Below are 18647 nucleotides of genomic sequence, written 5' to 3' on the forward strand. Positions count from 1 at the left end.
GTTGGATGAGTCAGATTCTGATTTTGGATTTGCTTCATACGAATCTGGTTTATGTGGATTTGTAGTTGAGAAAAAAACTGTTTGGTTACCTTGAGTCTGTCAATCAGAGTCATCCTGAATTCATCTGTAAAACTGTTTGGTTACCCTGAGTTCTAGAAAATGCAGATTTTAGCCTCTGAGGAGGGAGAATGAGAAATGCGATGAACTCTTTCAACAAATGAGAAGCTCAAGAATAAGAAAGAAAACAAAAGAAGTGAAGAAGCACACTAGAATGAATTCGGAGAAGAATTCGTAGTTGGTAACAATGGACACAAACAAACACTCATAGTCGCTTCGCTCTTCTTGTTTTCCAAACCCAAATCTATGATGTGTTTCCCTTGATTTCAAGCCTCTACTCTGCACATGAGAAACTAAGGTTTCAATCACAGAGAGAGAGAGAGAGAGAGAGAGAGAGAGAGAGAGAGAGAGAGAGAGAGAGAGAGAGAGAGAGAGACGAGTGGAGGTTGAAGGAGACTTGCTAAAAAAAATTTCTTCGAAGCTTGTCTTCCTCGCTCAACTGCAAACTCGGGTTTTCAAAAATTTTGGTCTCGATAGGTGGATTCACCAATGAAGTCACCTTTAACTACCAAGATGGTTTTAAGTGGATTTGTTGGTGAATTCACCCCTTGGGCTAAATTCTATTGGATTCTCAATATAGCGTTAAATGTGGACACACGTGGATCTGCGGATTTGAACATGGAACCGTGTTCTGAGAAACCAAACAGGAAAAAAAAAAAATTCCAGATTCGATGGGGTTTGACTCATCAAACACCTTCAACCAAACATGTCCTAGAGCTCTCTAGGATGTTTTCAGGTTTCCTATGGTTACCTAGATTATCTTAGGTTTCTTAAGGTTTGTATGATTTTTGGGATTTTTCAGGATGTCTGGGTTTCTATGCAAGGTTTTTTGGGGCGTCAAAAGGGGTTAAAAATGAGTGGCCCCCTACTATTTATAGAGAAAGTTTCCAGGCTATTGCAATGCCTCAGGTAGTCAGGCTGCTCGACACCATAGGTTACCACAACATCGACTGGGCCGTTGAAGTCAGAATTGAGTTGCCTTGCTTTTTTAATTCTTTCGTGAGAAGTACCAAGAGTAGGAAAGCAACTACTCATCTTATTTTACTCAACTGAGACCCTGAAGCCTAGACAACGTTTGATGAAATGCCTGTGCATTCTAAATTAAAGAATGCATTTTAGTCAAATATGTACCCAAACAATGTTCTAATTCTAAGCTAGGAATGCATATTCTAGAATAAAAATGCATACCAAACACAGCCCTAGTCATCCAATTCTGGATCCTAATTTGGCTCTGTAAAACCTGGGTCAATGTCATCAATAGGAGATTAAGAGATCCACTCTCCTGTATTGCATATTGTGCCAAAGAAAAGAACCAGTCTCTCCCTCGGTAGTTGTAGGTTTCTTTTTGTAGTTTAGATTAGGATAGACCACAAAAAAAAAATTCCATTAATAACAACTCTGACTTTGCTTAGGTAAGAGTTGTTTTTTATTTATTTTTTCTTTCTTTCTTTTAATTTAAAAGGAGAAAAAGTTGGCTACGAGCCGAAGTCGAGAAGTAAACCAGAGGGATGATGTCACTGACCGGGTTTAATTGTTTAAACTTTATTTTGATGAAATCAAACACATCACCTTTCTTTCAGTGTCAGAGTTCTGGCTGGATCCAACTCACATACAGAAAAAAAGAGATATTTCATAATTGGCAAAGAGGTGACCTTCTACGTACGTGAGGCTGCGAGGGTGATCGAGAATGTTCCCTCCCCACTTCATCCCTCCCTCCTCCCTCGCATGCGCCTACCCTTCTCTCTCTCTCTCTCTCTCTCTCTCTCTGAGGCTTATAAATACAGCATTTTTAGCCCCCAATTTCCTCACACCACAACTTCACACAAGTACTTCCTCCCACAATAGAGTCAGCTCTTGTTTGAGTCTAATTTCCTTCTCTACAATTCCTCCACTATGGCTGTTGTTACAAGAAACGTTCTTGTTGCTTCCCTACTTCTCCTCTCTCTTCTCGTTCTCCCACTCGTTGAGGGTGATCAAGTGATGGCGGTGAGACTCTCAACTCCTAGTTCTGGCACACAGAGCCCTATTACTAAGACCACCACCATTGGTAAATTTTAACCCTATACTTGTAACTCTTAGTAGTTCTTCAATTCCTCTAATTCTGATACACGAATTATATAATTAATTGGTATTCCATGCAGATTGTGGATCCGCATGTGTAGCGAGGTGCCAACTATCGTCAAGGCCTCGCTTATGCAACAGAGCTTGCGGGACTTGCTGTTTCAGATGCCAATGCGTCCCTCCTGGCACCTCCGGCAACTACGATGCCTGCCCCTGCTACGCCAACATGACCACCCATGGCAACAGACGCAAATGCCCTTAAATTAAAAAAACCACTCCATTTTCTCTTCAATCACTTTCCAAACTCAAACGTACTGTTATAAGCTATAGATATAAATATATGTAATAACCCAGTAAGTCTAGAACTTTCTCTTCTCTCCTGCCTACCCCCCACTTCTCCCTACCTTTCTTCGTCTTCTTCTTGGTGTTGTTATAATCTTTATGTAATAGTGTAAATTGTTTGAATAATAGTGTAAGGATAAATATTTTTAATATGTTCTAATTAATTACAGAAAATTTCAAACCTAAAATGTCACTCACGGGTAAAATTTGTGTCTTTTAATACTCTTTAATTTAATTAACATGAAAGAAGAGAAAAACACACAAGATGAGCATGCAAAAGCTTAACTCCTCTTGGGAGTGGATGACAGGCTACAAAGCTATTACCCAAAAAAAAGACAGGCCACACAGCTTTGTCAGGTACCCAAGTTGAAACTTGTACAATTAATCTTGAATCAATCATTATTAATGTGTGGTGATAAGGTTCTACTACTCATTTATGGTGTTCACAAATCAACTTGAAACTAGGATGTAAATGGATAATCGAAAATCTGAAGTGATTCATATTCATAAAAAAAAATATTCAAACATTTAATAATAAAAACTTAAGTAAATAATGATTTCAAAGGTTTTTGAAGATTTTTTTAGAATATGAGGAAAAAAGTATCATGATCCAAGTGATATGGATTGAGACTGATTTGTATTCGTTAAGAAGAGGAAGGTTCGGGTTATACAAGGTAAAGATATAAATGTACGGATGATCAAAAATCCGAATTTGATTCGTATTCAAATCCGTTTAGATGTATCCATATTCAGACATGAATTATTTGAATCCAATCACCACATTGGATCTGTATCCAAGTCAAATCTGATTCATTTATATCCCTAATTGAAAACGCCATGCATGTTGTGTCATTTTCTGCAACCCTTATTATGGTGTGATATAGCATCATCATCATCAGTTAATAAATAACATTTTAACTTGCCGTTATAGTGAATTTGCCAATTCTTCAAGGTTGGGACTTGTGAACTGCAGAGATAAACTAATTAAGTGGTCAACAAATTAAAGGTTTTCCTAGCCTAATGATCATAGATAAACTTCCTATATGCAATGGCTTCACATCAGAAACTCATAAAATAGGGGGTAGATGTGGTCCAGTTATTATCCAAGAAAGAGACTTAGAATACACTTTTAGAGGATCTCTTTTGCACAATCAAATCAACTTCATAATATCTGATTATATATGTTTATAGGGGGAGTGTTATCTGTATGAGACGTAGGGGTCATGTTGTGCTTGGCCGGCAGCCAATGAGATCCCACGCATTGGTATATTGGGGAACAAAATTTATCTGCCATTTATAAAGGTGTATCGATCATTTCCACCCCCTGCATCCCACACACACAACATTTCTCCAAAAATTGTGGGTAGTAGAAAGTGAAAAAAATATCCTTAAAAAGATATAGATAAGATCCATTGTAAAGAATGGTCAATGGGTTTTGGTACGCACAACCTTAGAAGAGCCCTGTGTGTCTTTGTGTGTGTGTGTGTGTCGTGGGTACATTATTGATCCAAAGCTTATCTCAATCACTAAGCCCTCTTCTCCTTCACCTCCTAGTTAAAAATACTTTGTTTTTTTACTTTTTTCTTGGTGTAACCATAACTGGTTACATGGAGCCTCTCAAAGTGAGGATGTGACCTTCATATAAGACAGACGACAAGTAATTGTGAGGATATTTTTAATTTTAAGATGATCTTTTCCTTCAACATGCGGTGAAGATTCACAACATCATCCTATAGTTTACAAACCCTTTTATGGAGTTTTAATTAGTATGTTCCCCAAAATACCTCTCTGATATCCTTTCGTGTGCATCTGAAGTCTGTAGTGAATCAATTTCCATTCCCTTGACTTGAGGAAAACTTGGTCCTATCTTTTGTATATGTAATATTTTTGTAAGAAATTTATAATGAAAATATGAATGTCATGATCATCTTTATCTTATATATAATATATATATTTTTGCAATATAGGATAGTGACAATTCGATTCAATTCAATTCTGATTATTCAGTTTTGATTTTCAATTATGATTCCAATTTGACACCCTTAACTCAAGATGACTCATCATCAATCATGGATGAATTAAGTAAACCTAAATTTTCAGCAGGAATTTTTTTTTTTTTTAAAGTTATACCTAAATTTTTTGCTATTTGATTTGATACGCTAGTGGTACATTAATTAGTGGTCCTTACATACAATACTATCCCCCACCTATATGGGACCCATTTAGTTGGGTAAAGGCAACTCTATCAATAGTCTCCCTCACGTAATATTTACATAATATTGATGATAAAGACAAATTAAGTAGGCATTATTTAACCCAAACTGAGTTGATCTGTTTCAACGTAAAGGGTCTGCTAGGTTAGGAGCGATCCATTTTTTTTGCTTGGTACGTTAGGAGGCCATTGGTTTTAAGGCACGAAGCTCTATAGAGAAGTCAAGATTGGATGCAAGGATGGGACTGTTCCAGTTTTCCTGAGGCTGAACGATCTTTCCCAAGCTTTACTTTTAAGCATGGAAGAAAAACTTGATCGAAACCTATCCAAACCATTGAGTTAATTCAGTTTTATAGGTTTTCGAGACGAATTGAAAGTGAATTTAATAAAATCTTTGGATTCGATCGGGTTACGATGGTTTCGAGTAGTTTTGATTGGTTTCGATATTTATGCCCATCGAAACTTGGGAAAACTTGATTTGAAACTAGGACAGACAGGTATTTATGCTTGAAATTGCCAAAAGCCAGACCAGAAACCAGGCCAGACAATTAGTTAGGTCTAATGTCATTTAAGTAAACGTTGTTGTATTTGTATTTCATTTACTTAAGATATTATTCATAAATAAGCAAATACCCTTCTATTTGAATCCAATAAAAATAGTTTAAAAATAAAATTCAGAAAGAAAAAAAATCAACCCTCCAGTTCAAGAACAAAAACTGGATTTTCGACGGTTGGTGCAACTTTTAATTTTCTAATGTGGGGGTTTTTCTTAAATCTAAAAATTCCATAAATCTTAATAGGGAAAATATCATCCTCCTCCCCTCTAAATTTTCATAATATCAACCCAATACCCAAGTTTTGAAAAATGATAATGTCCTGCCTTACTTTTTAAAATTCTATCAACCGTACTCTAACCGTTAAAAAACCCCCATTAAGTGATGACATGGGGATGTCCAATTTTTCTAAAACCCCAGATTACCCTTAATATAATGTAATTCCAATTTTACCCTTTTCAATCCTAGAACTCCTTTTTCAACTTTTTCCCCCCAAAAACCCCTTTTCGGTTTCTGCATCTTCTTCTTCCTCGCACGCCTCACACCTGCAACATCTACTATATCTCCTTTTTCTCTTTCGCATCAACGACGAACAACACCGCCCTGCAACATCTTCTTTTTCCTCTTCTTCCTCTTCGTGTTTCTTCTTCTTCTTCAAAGATTTCTGAATTCTCTGCTAAATGATGACAAACAACATTTACCCATTTAAAAATTAATAATAATTATTGTTATTCCATAATTTTTTTTTCAATTTTCTTTGGGGATTTCACTAGATTCCTGAAGTTAAGTCTAGCAATGGAACTAGGAATTGAAGTCGAAATTAGAGTATGAGTTTGTATTAAGGAATTTTTCTTCACTCAGTATAATCTTTCTTGAATTGTTACATGGTATTAAATCTGAATCCACTACTATGAAATTAATTTGCAGAATTGCAGTTTTTGTTTGCATGCTCTTTCTTCTCGAGATGATCTGTGAATAAGGTGTAGTTTGAACTTAGGAGGCTAGGAGCCCTCGGAGCGGTATTAGTATGTCTCTCTCTTCTCCGTACAAGGAATTGAGGCCGAAGGAGATGGGGAAGAAGGGGAAGAGGGACGAGAGGGAGGGGAGGAGGAGAGAAAGGGAAAAGATTACTCATCAAAGCGGACATGATGAGCAATCCAGAATTTTTCGGAGCGAATGTCAAAACAACTATAAGTGTGTGAAGGACTATAACCAAGAAAGATACAGGGTGTGGAACGAAAGTCCATCTTGTGACGATTATATGGACCGATATAAGAGTAGCAGAGACAACCAAAAACCCGAAGAAAAGAGTAATTAGGAGCTTTGTGATGAACCAATTGGAACGGGGAGATATGATCTGACACACGGAAAGGCATTCGATTAATGAGAAAGACAGCGGTTTCAAAAGCAAAGTGCCAATACTGCTGAGGAACATGATCATGGGCAAGTAAGGACAATCCAGTTTCAACAATGTAGCGATGACGACGCTCAATAGCCCCTTGTTGCTCATGAGTGTGAGGGCAAGAGAGGCGATGAGAGATGCCAACGAAGGAGAAGAAGGTGGGTAGACTGCGATACTCACCCCCCAATCAGTTTGCACAACACGAATTTTGCGATAAAAGAAACGTTCAACCATTAGATGAAAAGTGCGAAAAACAGAAAAGACATCGGATTTACGTTGAAGGGGAAAATACCAAATATATTTAGTGCAATCATCAACAAAAATTACAAAATAACGATGGCCATCACTAGAAACAGTAGGAGAGGGCCCCCAAACATCACTATATATTGAGTCCAAAGGAAATAAACTATGAGAAAGAGAAAGATGCAAAGAAAGACGACTGGCTTTGCCAAGTTGGCAAACATTACATAAATGTGATAAACGAGTAGAATGACATGGAAGACTATTCTGACGAAGCATAAAACGTAGGAGACGTTCATGGGGATGACCAAGACGGGAATGGCAAATGTCCAAGGAGGTTCTTTCAGTAGTATTGGTGGTTGGGGAAGAAGCCGAATCAAAGGAGATGGTGTAGAGACCATTGTTACTCAGTCCGGAAAGCAATATTTTCTTGGTTACTTGGTCCTTCACAAAAAAGTGAGAAGAGTGAAACTCAAAATAAATAGAATTATCAGGACAAGTTTTGAACAGAAAGGAGATTTTTAGATATAGAAGGAACATGTAAAATATTGAATAAACGAAAAGAAAGAGAGTCATAAGGAGATGGATAAGTAGCAGTACCAATGTTGGAGATGGGAAGTCCCTTACCATTGCCTACATGAAGCTGATCAGGGCCATGGTAGCTATCATAGGAAGAGAGAGAGTTGAGATCTGGGGTAACATGGTGAGAAGCACCAGTATCCGGATACCAGGTGAGGGCAGTGGAAGGCGGTGGGGGTAGGAAGTAAAGGAGGGTTGGCATAGTAGGCTGCAGGGGGAGGGGTAGGAGGATAGGGGCGGTAGGATGGGGGAGAAGTGTGAGTAGAGATGGAGGTGGGGTGATGAAAAAGGTGGGGCTGGTCTTTGTAATGAGATTGGGCAACAGTATGGTAAAGGTGGTGACAAATAGTGCACCATGGAGTAGCCCCCAAAACCACGACCATGACCATAGCCGCGGCCACCCCTACCGCGGGTAGAGCCTTTGGATGACATAGCAGCGCCTGGATCAGAAGAAGAGGAGCTATGCTGAACATTATTGGCAGTGGAGGAGCTTGCCGATGGAGAAGACTCAATGAGTGAGAGCTTATTCAATGCCGAACCATGAAGGAATTCATGGCTAAGAAGCATAGCAAGGAGTTCATCATATGAAATAGCATTTGTCCAGGTGAGGAGAGAAGAAACCATGGCTTGAAATTTCAGTTTCAAGCCTCGATAAACATGAAGGTTGAAGGTGCTTGGGCGTAGGGGCTGACCAGCAGCAGTGAGTTCGGCCACAATTGCTTTGGAACAAGTAAGAAATTGAGATACAGGTTCATCTTGCTGCTGTGTTATATCCTGAAGAGTCATGGAAAGAGACATTAAACGGCTCTTAGAAGGGGAGGAGAGAGAGCAGTGGATATGGTATCCCAAATTTCCTTACTCAATTTCTTGCCGAGAATGAGAGGAAAAACCTCTTCAGAGAGCGATGCGATCAAGAGGCTTTGAATCATCGCATCATTGTGACGCCAGGTAGCAGCGGCAGTATCTTAGGTGGGGGCATGGAGTAGATCCATCAAGATGCCCAAATAAATTTTGAGCCACAAGGAACGGTTCGAATTGGGTCTGCCAGTAGAGATAATTCTTTGTGGTTAACTTGATGGATATGTAGTGGTGAGCCTGCAGGAAGGGCACACCAGGCACAGAAGCTGTAGTGATAAGAGCAGCAACATCACCCATATTGGAAGAAGAATGGAGAAATGAAAAAGGCTAGGAACGCTAGCTCGTGGGAGCAGCGGTAGATGATGCCATATTAGATCTGAGAATTCTCAGTTAAATTTTCATTGATTGTAAAGGTATATTTATACATGAGATTAGGGTAAGCCTAGAGATCGGATTCCCTACATAAGATAAGAGAAGAGATTGTGTACATGTGATAATAGGAAAGTGAGAAAGTGAATCCTAAGTAAATCAACCGTATATAGAGTTTCTATTTGAGTGAAACTCTATATACGTCAATAGTCAGGAAGTACCCACAATATTTTTGGACATTCCAGACCTTCTCAGAGTTTCTCAAGGTTCCTAGAGCTTTCTAGGGTGTTATGCGGTTTCATATGGTTACCTAGATTATCTTAGGGCTTCTTAAGGTTTGTATGAGTTTTGGGATTTTTCAGGATGTTTGGGATTCTCTATAAGGCTTCTTCGGATCAAAAGGGGTTAAAAATGAGAGGCCCCCTCCTATTTATAGAGAAAATTTCTAGCCTGTTGCAGGGAAAATTATCACCTCCAATTCCTTTCCCGGTCCAGTTCCTCCCAGTGCCTGTAATAAGGGGGGTGGACCCCACCCGGGCAGGGGTAGGGTGGTCATTGCACCCCCCCCTTATTAGAGGCATTGGGGAACTGGGTCGGGCAGGGAACTAGAGGGGACAAAGATCCCTGTTGCAGTGCCTTAGGCAGTTAAGATGCTCGGCACCAAGGGTTATCACAACATTGACTTGGCCGTCGGAGTCAGAATTGGAGTTGCCTTGCTTTTTAATTCTCTCGTGAGAAGTACACCAAGCGTAGGAGAGTAACTGCTCATCTCATTTTACTCAACTGAGACCTAGAAGCCCTTGAAATGTTCGATGAAATGCTTGCACATTCTAAATAAAAGAACGCATTTTAATCAATTATGTACCCAAACAATGTTCTAATTCTAAGCTCGGAATGCATTATGCATTTCTAGAATGTGAATGCATATCAAACACAGACCTAGACATCCAGTTCTGGATCTCGATTTTGCTCTTTAAAACTGGTCAATGGCATCAATAGGAGGTTAAGAGATCCACTCTCCTGATTTGCATATTGTGCCACAAAAAAAGGACCACTCTCTCCCTCGATAGTTGTAGGTTTCTTTTGGCTCGTTTAAGCATTCTCTTTGTAGCTTAGATTAGGATTGACCACAAAAAAAAATTCCATTAATAACAACTCTGACTCTCCCTACGAAAGAGTTGTTTTTTTTTTATTTATTTTTTCTTTCTTTTAACCTTTTTTTTTTTTAGGTAAACACTTAACCTTTCTTTCACTGTCAGAGTTCTGGCTAGATCCAACTCACATACAAAAAAAAGAGATATTTCATTATTGGCAAAGAGGTGACCTTCTACGTACTCATCCCTCTCTCCTCCCTCGCATGCGCCTACCCTTCTCTCTCTCTCTCTCTCTCCCACCCGGGGTTATAAATACAACATTCTTAGCCCCCAATTTGCTCACACCACAACTTCACACAAGTTCTTCCCCCACAATAGAGTCAGGTCTTGTTTGAGTCTAATTTCCTTCTCTACAATTCCTTCACAATGGCTGTTGTCACAAGAAACGTTCTTGTTGCTTCCCTACTTCTCCTCTCTCTTCTCGTTCTCCCTCTCGTGGAGGCTGACCAAGAGATGGCGGTGAGAATCTCAACTCTCAGTTCTGGCACACAGAGCCCTATTACTAAGACGACCACCATAGGTAAATTTTAACCCTATACTTACCACTCTTAGTACTTCTTCAATTCCTCTAATTCTGATACACGAATTATATAATATTGAGGGAGAGATTAAATTAATTGGTATTCCATGCAGATTGTGGATCCGCATGTGTAGCGAGGTGCCAACTATCGTCAAGGCCTCACTTATGCAACAGAGCTTGCGGGACTTGCTGTTCCCGATGCCAATGCGTCCCTCCGGGCACCTCCGGCAACTACGATGCCTGCCCCTGCTACGCCAACATGACCACCCATGGCAACAGACGCCAATGCCCTTAAATTATAAAAACCACCCCATTTTCGATCTCTTCAATCACTTTCCAAACTCGACAGTTATAAGCTATGGATATAAATGTATGTAATAACCCAGTAAGTCTAGAATCTTCTCTTCTCCCTGCCTACCCCCTCTTCTCTCTACCTACCCCCTCTTCTCTCTACCTTTCTTCTTCTTCATGTAATAGTGTCTTCTTCATGTAATAGTGTAAATTGTTTGAATAATAGTGTAAGGAAATACTTTTAATATGTTCTAATTAATTACAGAAAATTTCAAACCCAAATTGTCACTCACGGGTAATATTTGTGTCTTTTAATAAATACTCTTTAATTAACATGAAAGAAGAGAAAAGCACACAAGACGAAGCATGCAAAACCTTAACTCCTCTTGGGAGTTGGGAGTGGATGACAGGCCACACAGCTTTGTCAGGTACCCAAATTGAAACATGTACAATTAATATTGAATCAATCATTATTAATGTGTGGTGATAAGGTGCTACTACTCATTTATGTCAGTCACCAATCAACTTGACACTAGGGATGTAAATGGAAAATCAAGAATTCCAATTTGCGTTTACATTTATAGATATTTGTATCTTCTTAGAGCTATTAAAAAATATATATATTTGAATATTTAATAATAAAAATTTAAATAAATAACGATCCTGGAGGGTTTTTGAAGATTCAACAGGTTCTAGAATATGAAAAAAAGAGAATCACGATCTAAGAAATATGGATTGAGAGTGAATTATATCCGCTAGGGGGAGAAGGGTCCTGATTACACAAGGCAAAGATGTAAATGAATAATTGATTCGCATCTGAATCCATTTAGAGGTATCCATATTCGATTAGAGAATATTCAAATCTGATCACATCCGAGCCTGACTGGAATCCGATCTATTTACATCAATACTTGAAAAGCCATGCTTGCTATGTCATTTTCCGCAACCCTTATAATTATGCTGTGGTGGAGCGTCATCATCATCAGTTAATAAATAACATTTTAACTTGCCATTGCAATGAAGTTGCCAACTCTTCAAGGTTGGGATTTATGAATTGCAGAGATAAACTAAGGGAAAATATCATCCCCCTCCCCTCTAAGTTTCCTTAATATCAACCTAACACCTAAGTTTTAAAAAATGATAATGCCCTCCTCTATTTTTTAAAGATTCTATCAATCGTATTCTAATCGTTAAAAAACGTCATTAAGTGATGATGTAGGTATATCTATTTTTTTTAAAACCCCAGATTACCCTTGATGTAATTTATTTCAATTTTGCCCTCTTCAACCCAAAACCCCATTTCTTGTTCTTCCTCTCTGTGTTTCTTCTTCTTCTTCCGCCAGCACCACCATCATCGCCACTACTGCGACCACAGATCCTCTTCCACCACCAGCACCACCGCCAGCACCACCACCACCGTTGAACCCCATTTCCATCTTCAAACCCAGCTCCTCCATCCCACTCTATCTCCTCCTTCTTCTTCCTCCTCTTGCAACCCCCTTCCTGCAACTCCGCCCCCACCATGCTGCCAACGCAACCCCTTTCAAGAATAAAATTTGGGACTTGTATTTAAACCCTAGACAAATTACGACAATTCACCCAATAAACAACACATTGAAATAGATATCTCACCCAATCAAGTAATCAACCCACCGACTTTTCACCCAATTTTATCTTACCGATTGGGTGGAGCAGCTGATTTAGGCCTATGGATTGATCCGAATCCCTGGAACTTGATGATTCCTCTTTCTCCTGTTGCACCTGTCACATCCTATTATTCATCCCGGAGAATCTAATGTTCATGTCCATCGATTCCCGAATCATCATTTCTTCCTCTTTTGTCTCTCCAAGGAACCTTACTCCCGCCGTGGCCAATTCTGGGTTTTGCGAGGATGTCGGAGAGAACAAACTAGGGTACCCATGTTCATGTCGTAGGCACTCTGTCTCACGGTTGGGGTGTGGGTCGTCTGGCTGTGAGAGGTGGGGCTCTCTCTCCGGTACATGGAGACACCGCCGCCGCCTCCCCTGATGGTGGAGATGATGTAGTATGGCATCCCTGCTTGGAGTTCATTGCCATCTGTGTCGAGCACAGCGGAATGGGATTGGGAGTGGGAGGAGTACGTGGTGGTGATGTGAGTGGCTGGGAATGGCGTTCGTGTGGAAAAGGGAGGCAAAAATCAAGTGTATATATGATTCTTCTCTGAGAAGAGAAAGTAGTAGAAAACCAGAGAAGAGATGGAAAATGGTTTAGAATTTATAAAAAAAAAAAAAAAAGGAATGAAACTCAGATAAACCAAAAGAAAACAGACAGAGAGAGAAGGAATGAAATAGGACTTTTTCTAATGGCGGGTCTCTCGATTTCCCCTGTTGCAAGGGAGAAAGGCTTCTGCCGTGGTCGCCGGTGAAGGCCTATCGTTTGCCTATGAATTTCAAGGCTGCCGGCCCTCCTTTTGGCCACCGCAAGGGGCGGCAGGTGGTGGGTGAAATGAAACCCTAATAGGGTTTTTTCCCTGTTTGTCGATTTGAAGAAGACGATGAGGAATATTCCCCTCATTATAATTTTAAAAAAAAAAGGTTCTCTTTAAGTTAAGTAATTGGGATTTGCTAGCGTGCACTACTGGAAAGGTGCTAATGTACCCCAGGGTCGGGTTGGTGGATTTACTCATTAACTCAAACTATAAAAAGGGTAATATCATCATTTCATATTCTGTTTTAACAGAGTTGGTCACTTAAGGTACGGTTGATAGAATCTTTAAAAAGTAAAGGAAGGCATTATCATTTTTTAAAACTTGAGTATTGCGTTTATATTAAGAAAACTTAGAGGGGAGGGGGATGCTATATTTCCATAAACTAATTAAGTAGTGTTCAACAAATTAAAGGTTTTACTAGCCTAATAATCATAGATAAACTTCCTCCCTGCGATGGCTTCACATCAGGAACCCATAAAATAGGAGGTAGATGTGGTCCAGTTATTATCCTAGAAAGAGACTTGAATACACTTTTAGATATCTCTTTTGCACAATCAAATCAATTTGATAATATCTCATGGGTTCCTTTCCTTAAATGATAATATCTGATTATATCTGTTTATAGGGGGAGTGTTCTCCATGTGGGACGTAGGGGTTATGCCGTGCTCGATAGCCAATGAGAGATCACGCACTAGTACATTGAGAATAAAGTTTTTGCCATTTATAAGGATGCGTCAGTCATTTCCACCCCTGCGTCCCACGCAAAGAACATTTCTCCATGTTTATATAACATGAATAATAAAAAATATTGTAGTTAGTAGAAAGTAAGAAAAATATCCTTAAAAAGATATAGATAAGATTCATTGTAAATAATGGTCAATGGGTTTGGGTACAACCTTAGAAGAGCCGTGTGTGTGTCGTGGGTACATTATTGATCCAAAGCTTATCTCAATCACTAAGCCCTCTTTCCCTTCACCTCCTCCTTTAAAAAACAACAAACACAGGGCATGCATTCACTTTGTTTTTGCCTTTTTTCTTGATGTAACCATGATTGGTTACATGGAGCCTCTCAAAGTGAGGATGTCACCTTCATATAAGCCAGACGACAAGTAATTGTGAGGGTATTTTTAATTTTAAGATGATCTTTTCCTTCAACATGTGGTAAAAGTTCACCACATCAACTTATAGTTTACAAACCCTTTTATGGAGTTTTAATTAGTATGTTTTCCAAAATACGTCTCTGATCATGTGTATCTAAAGTTTCGCAATGAATGAATTTCCATTCTCCCGACTTAAAGGAAAATTTGATCTTATCTATTTTATATGTAATATTTTTGTAAAAAATTTATAATGAAAATATGAATGTCATGATCATCTTTTATCTTATATATAGTATTTTTGTGTCTTTTTATTATTTGCGATATAGGATAATGACAATTTGGTTCAATTTTAATTTTCGATTTCTATTCCAATTTGACACCTTTAACTCAAAGAAGACTCATCATCAATCCTGGATGAATTAAGTAAACCTAAATTTTCAGCATAATTTTTTTTTCCAAATTCTTTTGCTATTTGATTTGATACGATGAAAACTTGCGAGTGATTCACTAATTAGTGGTCCTTACATATAATACTATCCCCCACCTATACAGTGGGACCCATTTAGTTGGGTGAAGGCAACTCTATCAAATGTCTCCCTCATACATAATATAGATGATAAAGACAAATTAAGTAGGCATTATTTTGAACCGACCTGAGTTGACCGGTTTCAACATAAAGGGAGTGCCAGGTTAGGAGCTATGTTTTGTTTTTGTTTTTTTAGTTTGATAGTAGGTTAGGAGCTATCCTGATGCCATTGGTTTTACGGCACGAAGTTCTATAGAGAAGCCAAGATTGGATGCAAGGATGGGATTGTTCCAGTTTTTATGAAGCTGAACGATCCTTCCCAAACTTTATTTTTAAGAATGGAAGAAAAACTCGATTGAAAGCTGTGGAAATCACTGAGTTAATTCGATTATGTAGGTTTTCGTGATGAGTTGAAAGTGAATTTTATAAAATTTTTGGATTCGATTGGATTTCGAACAGTTTTGAATGATTTTGATCATATTTTCATAGTTTTGATACTTATGTCCATTGAAACTCGAAAAACTTGATTTGAAACTAAGACAGACAGGTATTTATGCCTGAAACTATCAAAAATCAGACCAAAAATTAGGTCAGACACTTAGTTATGTCTAATATCATTTAAGTAAATGTTTTTGTATTTGTATTTCATTTACTTAAGATATTATTCATAAATAAGCAAATACCCCTCTATTTGAATCTAATAAACATAAATTAAAAATCAAATTTCAAAAAAAAAAAAAAAATAAACCCTTCAGTTCAAGAACAAAAACTCGATTTTCAACGGTAGGTGTAATTTTTAACTTTCTAATGTTGGGGTTTTTCTCAAACCCAAAAATTTCATAAATCTTAATATGTTAAAATATTATTAAAGACTAAAAGTGCGGTAAAATATTCATTTGTTTTGATGTCCAAAAAAATATTTTCATTCAGAGAGATTTTGACATATTTCACGCACACCAAATTAAATTTGATTGGTACATAACTCCTTCAATATAAATCAGATTTAAACAATCTTGGATTTGTTGGAAAGCTTTCTAACAAATCCAAGATTGTTTAAATCTGATTTATATTGAAGGAGGGATCAAAACCACAAGTAATATTAGTGTTCTCTATGTGAAACTAATGCATGGATTGAATATAAAATATCAAAAATAACCGAGACGAACTTGATTTCTGACTGATCGAAACCTAGTCGACACCTAAGTTTTAGAACCTTGCTTTTAAATAACAAAAATATAACATCATGGCTGTGATGCAAAGGTGTAGGCCTAAACCTGAACCCAAACACTCCGTTAACTCTCTCTCTCTCTTGGAAGTGTATTATTAATCCGTCAAAACTCTTTCCTAATAATGTTAAGAATGCTAAATTAGGAAGAGTAGGCAATGGTTTTAAGATAAGCAGGCAAGAGGCTGAAGTGGGCCCCATACCTTCTCTTGTGCTTGATGGGCCCAGAAGTTGTCAATATCACCGACTGCCTATCGATCTAATCAAGCCCATTTAAGTGCGTGGTCAAAATGTTAGATAGAGAGGATGTCGACATCGAGTGCGAAAACACGGAATTCCCATTTTAGTCGGAATTACAGCTATGCATATATTAAAGCTTTCAAAGTTGGACTATTCTCCATTTGCAGCAAGCTTCTCACAAGTAACACCTTAGATGATAATAGATGACAGATGATGGATCCCAACTTGCTTTTTCTTCTATTCCCCTTCTTTTTTAGGTGTCACTAGAATAATTATCACCTTTAATTTGCGGGCACCTCCAATTCCTCTAATAGGAAGAAGTGGATCCCATCTTGGACAGTGTTTTCGGGTAAGGGGTAGGGTGATCATTTCCGTCATATGAGGAATTGGAGGGGATAACGACCCGGTGTCACTATGCCCATGAAGTATGAACAATTTTCACCTCCAATTTCCTTCTCGGCCCAGTTCCCCAGTGCCTATAATAAGGAGGGGTGGACCCCATCCGGGCAGAGTATTCGTGCACGGTTAGGGTAGTCATTGCGCCCCCCCCCCGCCCCCTTTATTAGAGGCACTGGGGAATTGGGCCAGGCAAGGAACTGGAGGGGACAAAGATCCCATGAAGTATGATACTTCACCATTTGCAACTTGACAGTACATTAATTAGTCCATGTGATAAAGAACTCAAAATACATCTCAATGGCCAAATTTTAGTCCAAAATAAACAAAGAAAGAAAGTTGGTCACTCAAATATTTAGTAAAATTATCAAAATGCTATCAAATGGAGATGAATATAAAATACAAAATAAAATCTTCAATAATTTTATCTACTTCCTCTACTTATTTAAGTTGAAATTATACCAATGAGATGTTTGTGTGGTCCTCTGTCACTTAGACTAACCCATGTAATGCAATGTGGAAAAATACTTCACTAGGCATAGTAACGGAGAAGAAAACTAAACTCTTCTTATTAAGATGTCAATAAGAAAAATCCTACAGTTTGAATGACACCTCTAACTTGTAACCTATTTTTGATTACCCTTCTCTTACCATATGTGAAAGGACAATTTTACCATGACTAAGGTTATGTTTGGAAGCAAAGAAAAGGATAAAAAAAAGTGTAATAAAGCAAAAATTATTATTGCACAATTAGGGCTGCAACAGGGCTGGGTTGGGCCGAGACTTTTAAAACCCCAGCCCAACCCTTGAGTTACCTTAGCTGGACCCAGGCCCGGTCCGGCCGTGACTCGAGGCCAGAAAAATCAAACCCTAAGCCCTCAAGGTTGGGTCGGGTTGACCCTGGTGGGCCCTGACCGTGGGGAGGGGGGGGGGGGAAGGGAGATGCATGAGGCCAGGCTGGGAAGAAGAAGAAGCAGAAGAAGAAGAAGAAGAAAGTAGAAGAATAAGAAGAAAGAACATGAAGAAGAAGACCAGATTGGGTTGGGACGGGCTGGGCTCAACCTAAGGCTGGAACCCTAACCGGGCCCGACCCTAACTCAGGGCCAGAAATTCACAAACCTGACCTACCCTCAAGGTCAAGGTATCTCAACCCAGGCCCTGTTCGGGCTCAAGGTGGGCTTGGGTCGTCAGGGCTAAACTTGCACCCCTAGGCACAATGATTGATTTATGCGTCTAACTCTTTGATTATATTCATTTTTTGTTTTTTGATTTTTTTTCTTTTCTTAGCTTCTAAACATAGCCTAAAACAAATAACTAAATTATTAAGAGGGAAAAATAAATAAAGTTTAAAATTTTTTTTACTTTGATGCCAGTTCAAACGAGTACTTTTTTCGTTGATCACTAGATCAAACCCAATTTTTCATTGATATAAGTTAACAAAGTATTAAGTATTACGAGCAGTTATAACAAGTTATGATATTGGCCTCAAAATTTAAACTATACCAAAGACAGCCTTATGTAACAGGTTGGTTTATCAAAAGATATAATAATCCAACCCAACATTAGGCGCCAAAAAGCACAGCCCAAGAGAGGGACCAAAGACAGCCCATCCTTATTAGGCTGCTCAGTATGAATTAGCATGGGTTTCTCAAGGCCCGGCCCAATTTAAGTGTTGCTATAAGAACAAACTGTTTGTACATACACTTGTGTAACAGTTTGTATATTGATATAAAAATCTGAATGTAATTCTAACTGTTGAATTTAGTCCTCTCTTATAGTTTAAATCAAAACCCTATAATGTAACAACAACAATAACTAAGCATTATCCCAAGTAAATGAGGTTGGCTTCATGGATCCTTGTTTTCTAATCGGCTCTATTTGAAGTCATTCTTGATACGACCTAAGCTATGTATGTCTTTCCTCACCATGTCTCCTAGGGTTATTTTAGGTCTCTCTTGCTCTTTTAGTTTCTTTAATTTGAATCAAATACATA

The 18647-nt window shown here is 38.5% G+C and overlaps 3 protein-coding genes across 4 annotated transcripts in view; all 3 read left to right on the forward strand.

Moving 5' to 3' along the window:
* The window catches only part of LOC122661020 (gibberellin-regulated protein 1-like), a 28467-nt gene that overhangs the window by 9347 nt on the left and 473 nt on the right, over positions 1-18647 (forward strand). Inside the window, exon 4 of the mRNA XM_043856318.1 lies at positions 15803-15805. The gene's annotated coding sequence lies outside the window, so the exon portion shown is untranslated. The remainder of the gene's footprint in view (positions 1-15802; positions 15806-18647) is intronic.
* On the forward strand, positions 1987-10483 carry LOC122661019 (gibberellin-regulated protein 1-like). 2 transcript variants are annotated; one of them, XM_043856316.1, is made up of 5 exons: positions 1987-2164; positions 2259-2441; positions 2797-2805; positions 5799-5805; positions 10472-10483. In XM_043856316.1, the coding sequence occupies exons 1-2, from the start codon at positions 2011-2013 to the stop codon at positions 2438-2440; spliced, it is 336 nt and encodes a 111-aa protein (XP_043712251.1). In that variant the 5' UTR covers positions 1987-2010; the 3' UTR covers position 2441; positions 2797-2805; positions 5799-5805; positions 10472-10483. The 2 variants fall into 2 exon arrangements, with proteins under 2 accessions (XP_043712251.1, XP_043712249.1); XM_043856314.1 differs by lacking the exons at positions 2797-2805; positions 5799-5805; positions 10472-10483 and adding an exon at positions 3370-3408 and having other exon boundaries at positions 2259-2453.
* Positions 10255-10716, forward strand: LOC122661021 (gibberellin-regulated protein 1-like). Its single transcript, XM_043856319.1, has 2 exons — positions 10255-10408; positions 10522-10716. The coding sequence occupies exons 1-2, from the start codon at positions 10255-10257 to the stop codon at positions 10701-10703; spliced, it is 336 nt and encodes a 111-aa protein (XP_043712254.1). The 3' UTR covers positions 10704-10716.

This window comes from Telopea speciosissima, chromosome 5, assembly GCF_018873765.1.
Source record: "Telopea speciosissima isolate NSW1024214 ecotype Mountain lineage chromosome 5, Tspe_v1, whole genome shotgun sequence".
NCBI lineage: Eukaryota > Viridiplantae > Streptophyta > Magnoliopsida > Proteales > Proteaceae > Telopea > Telopea speciosissima.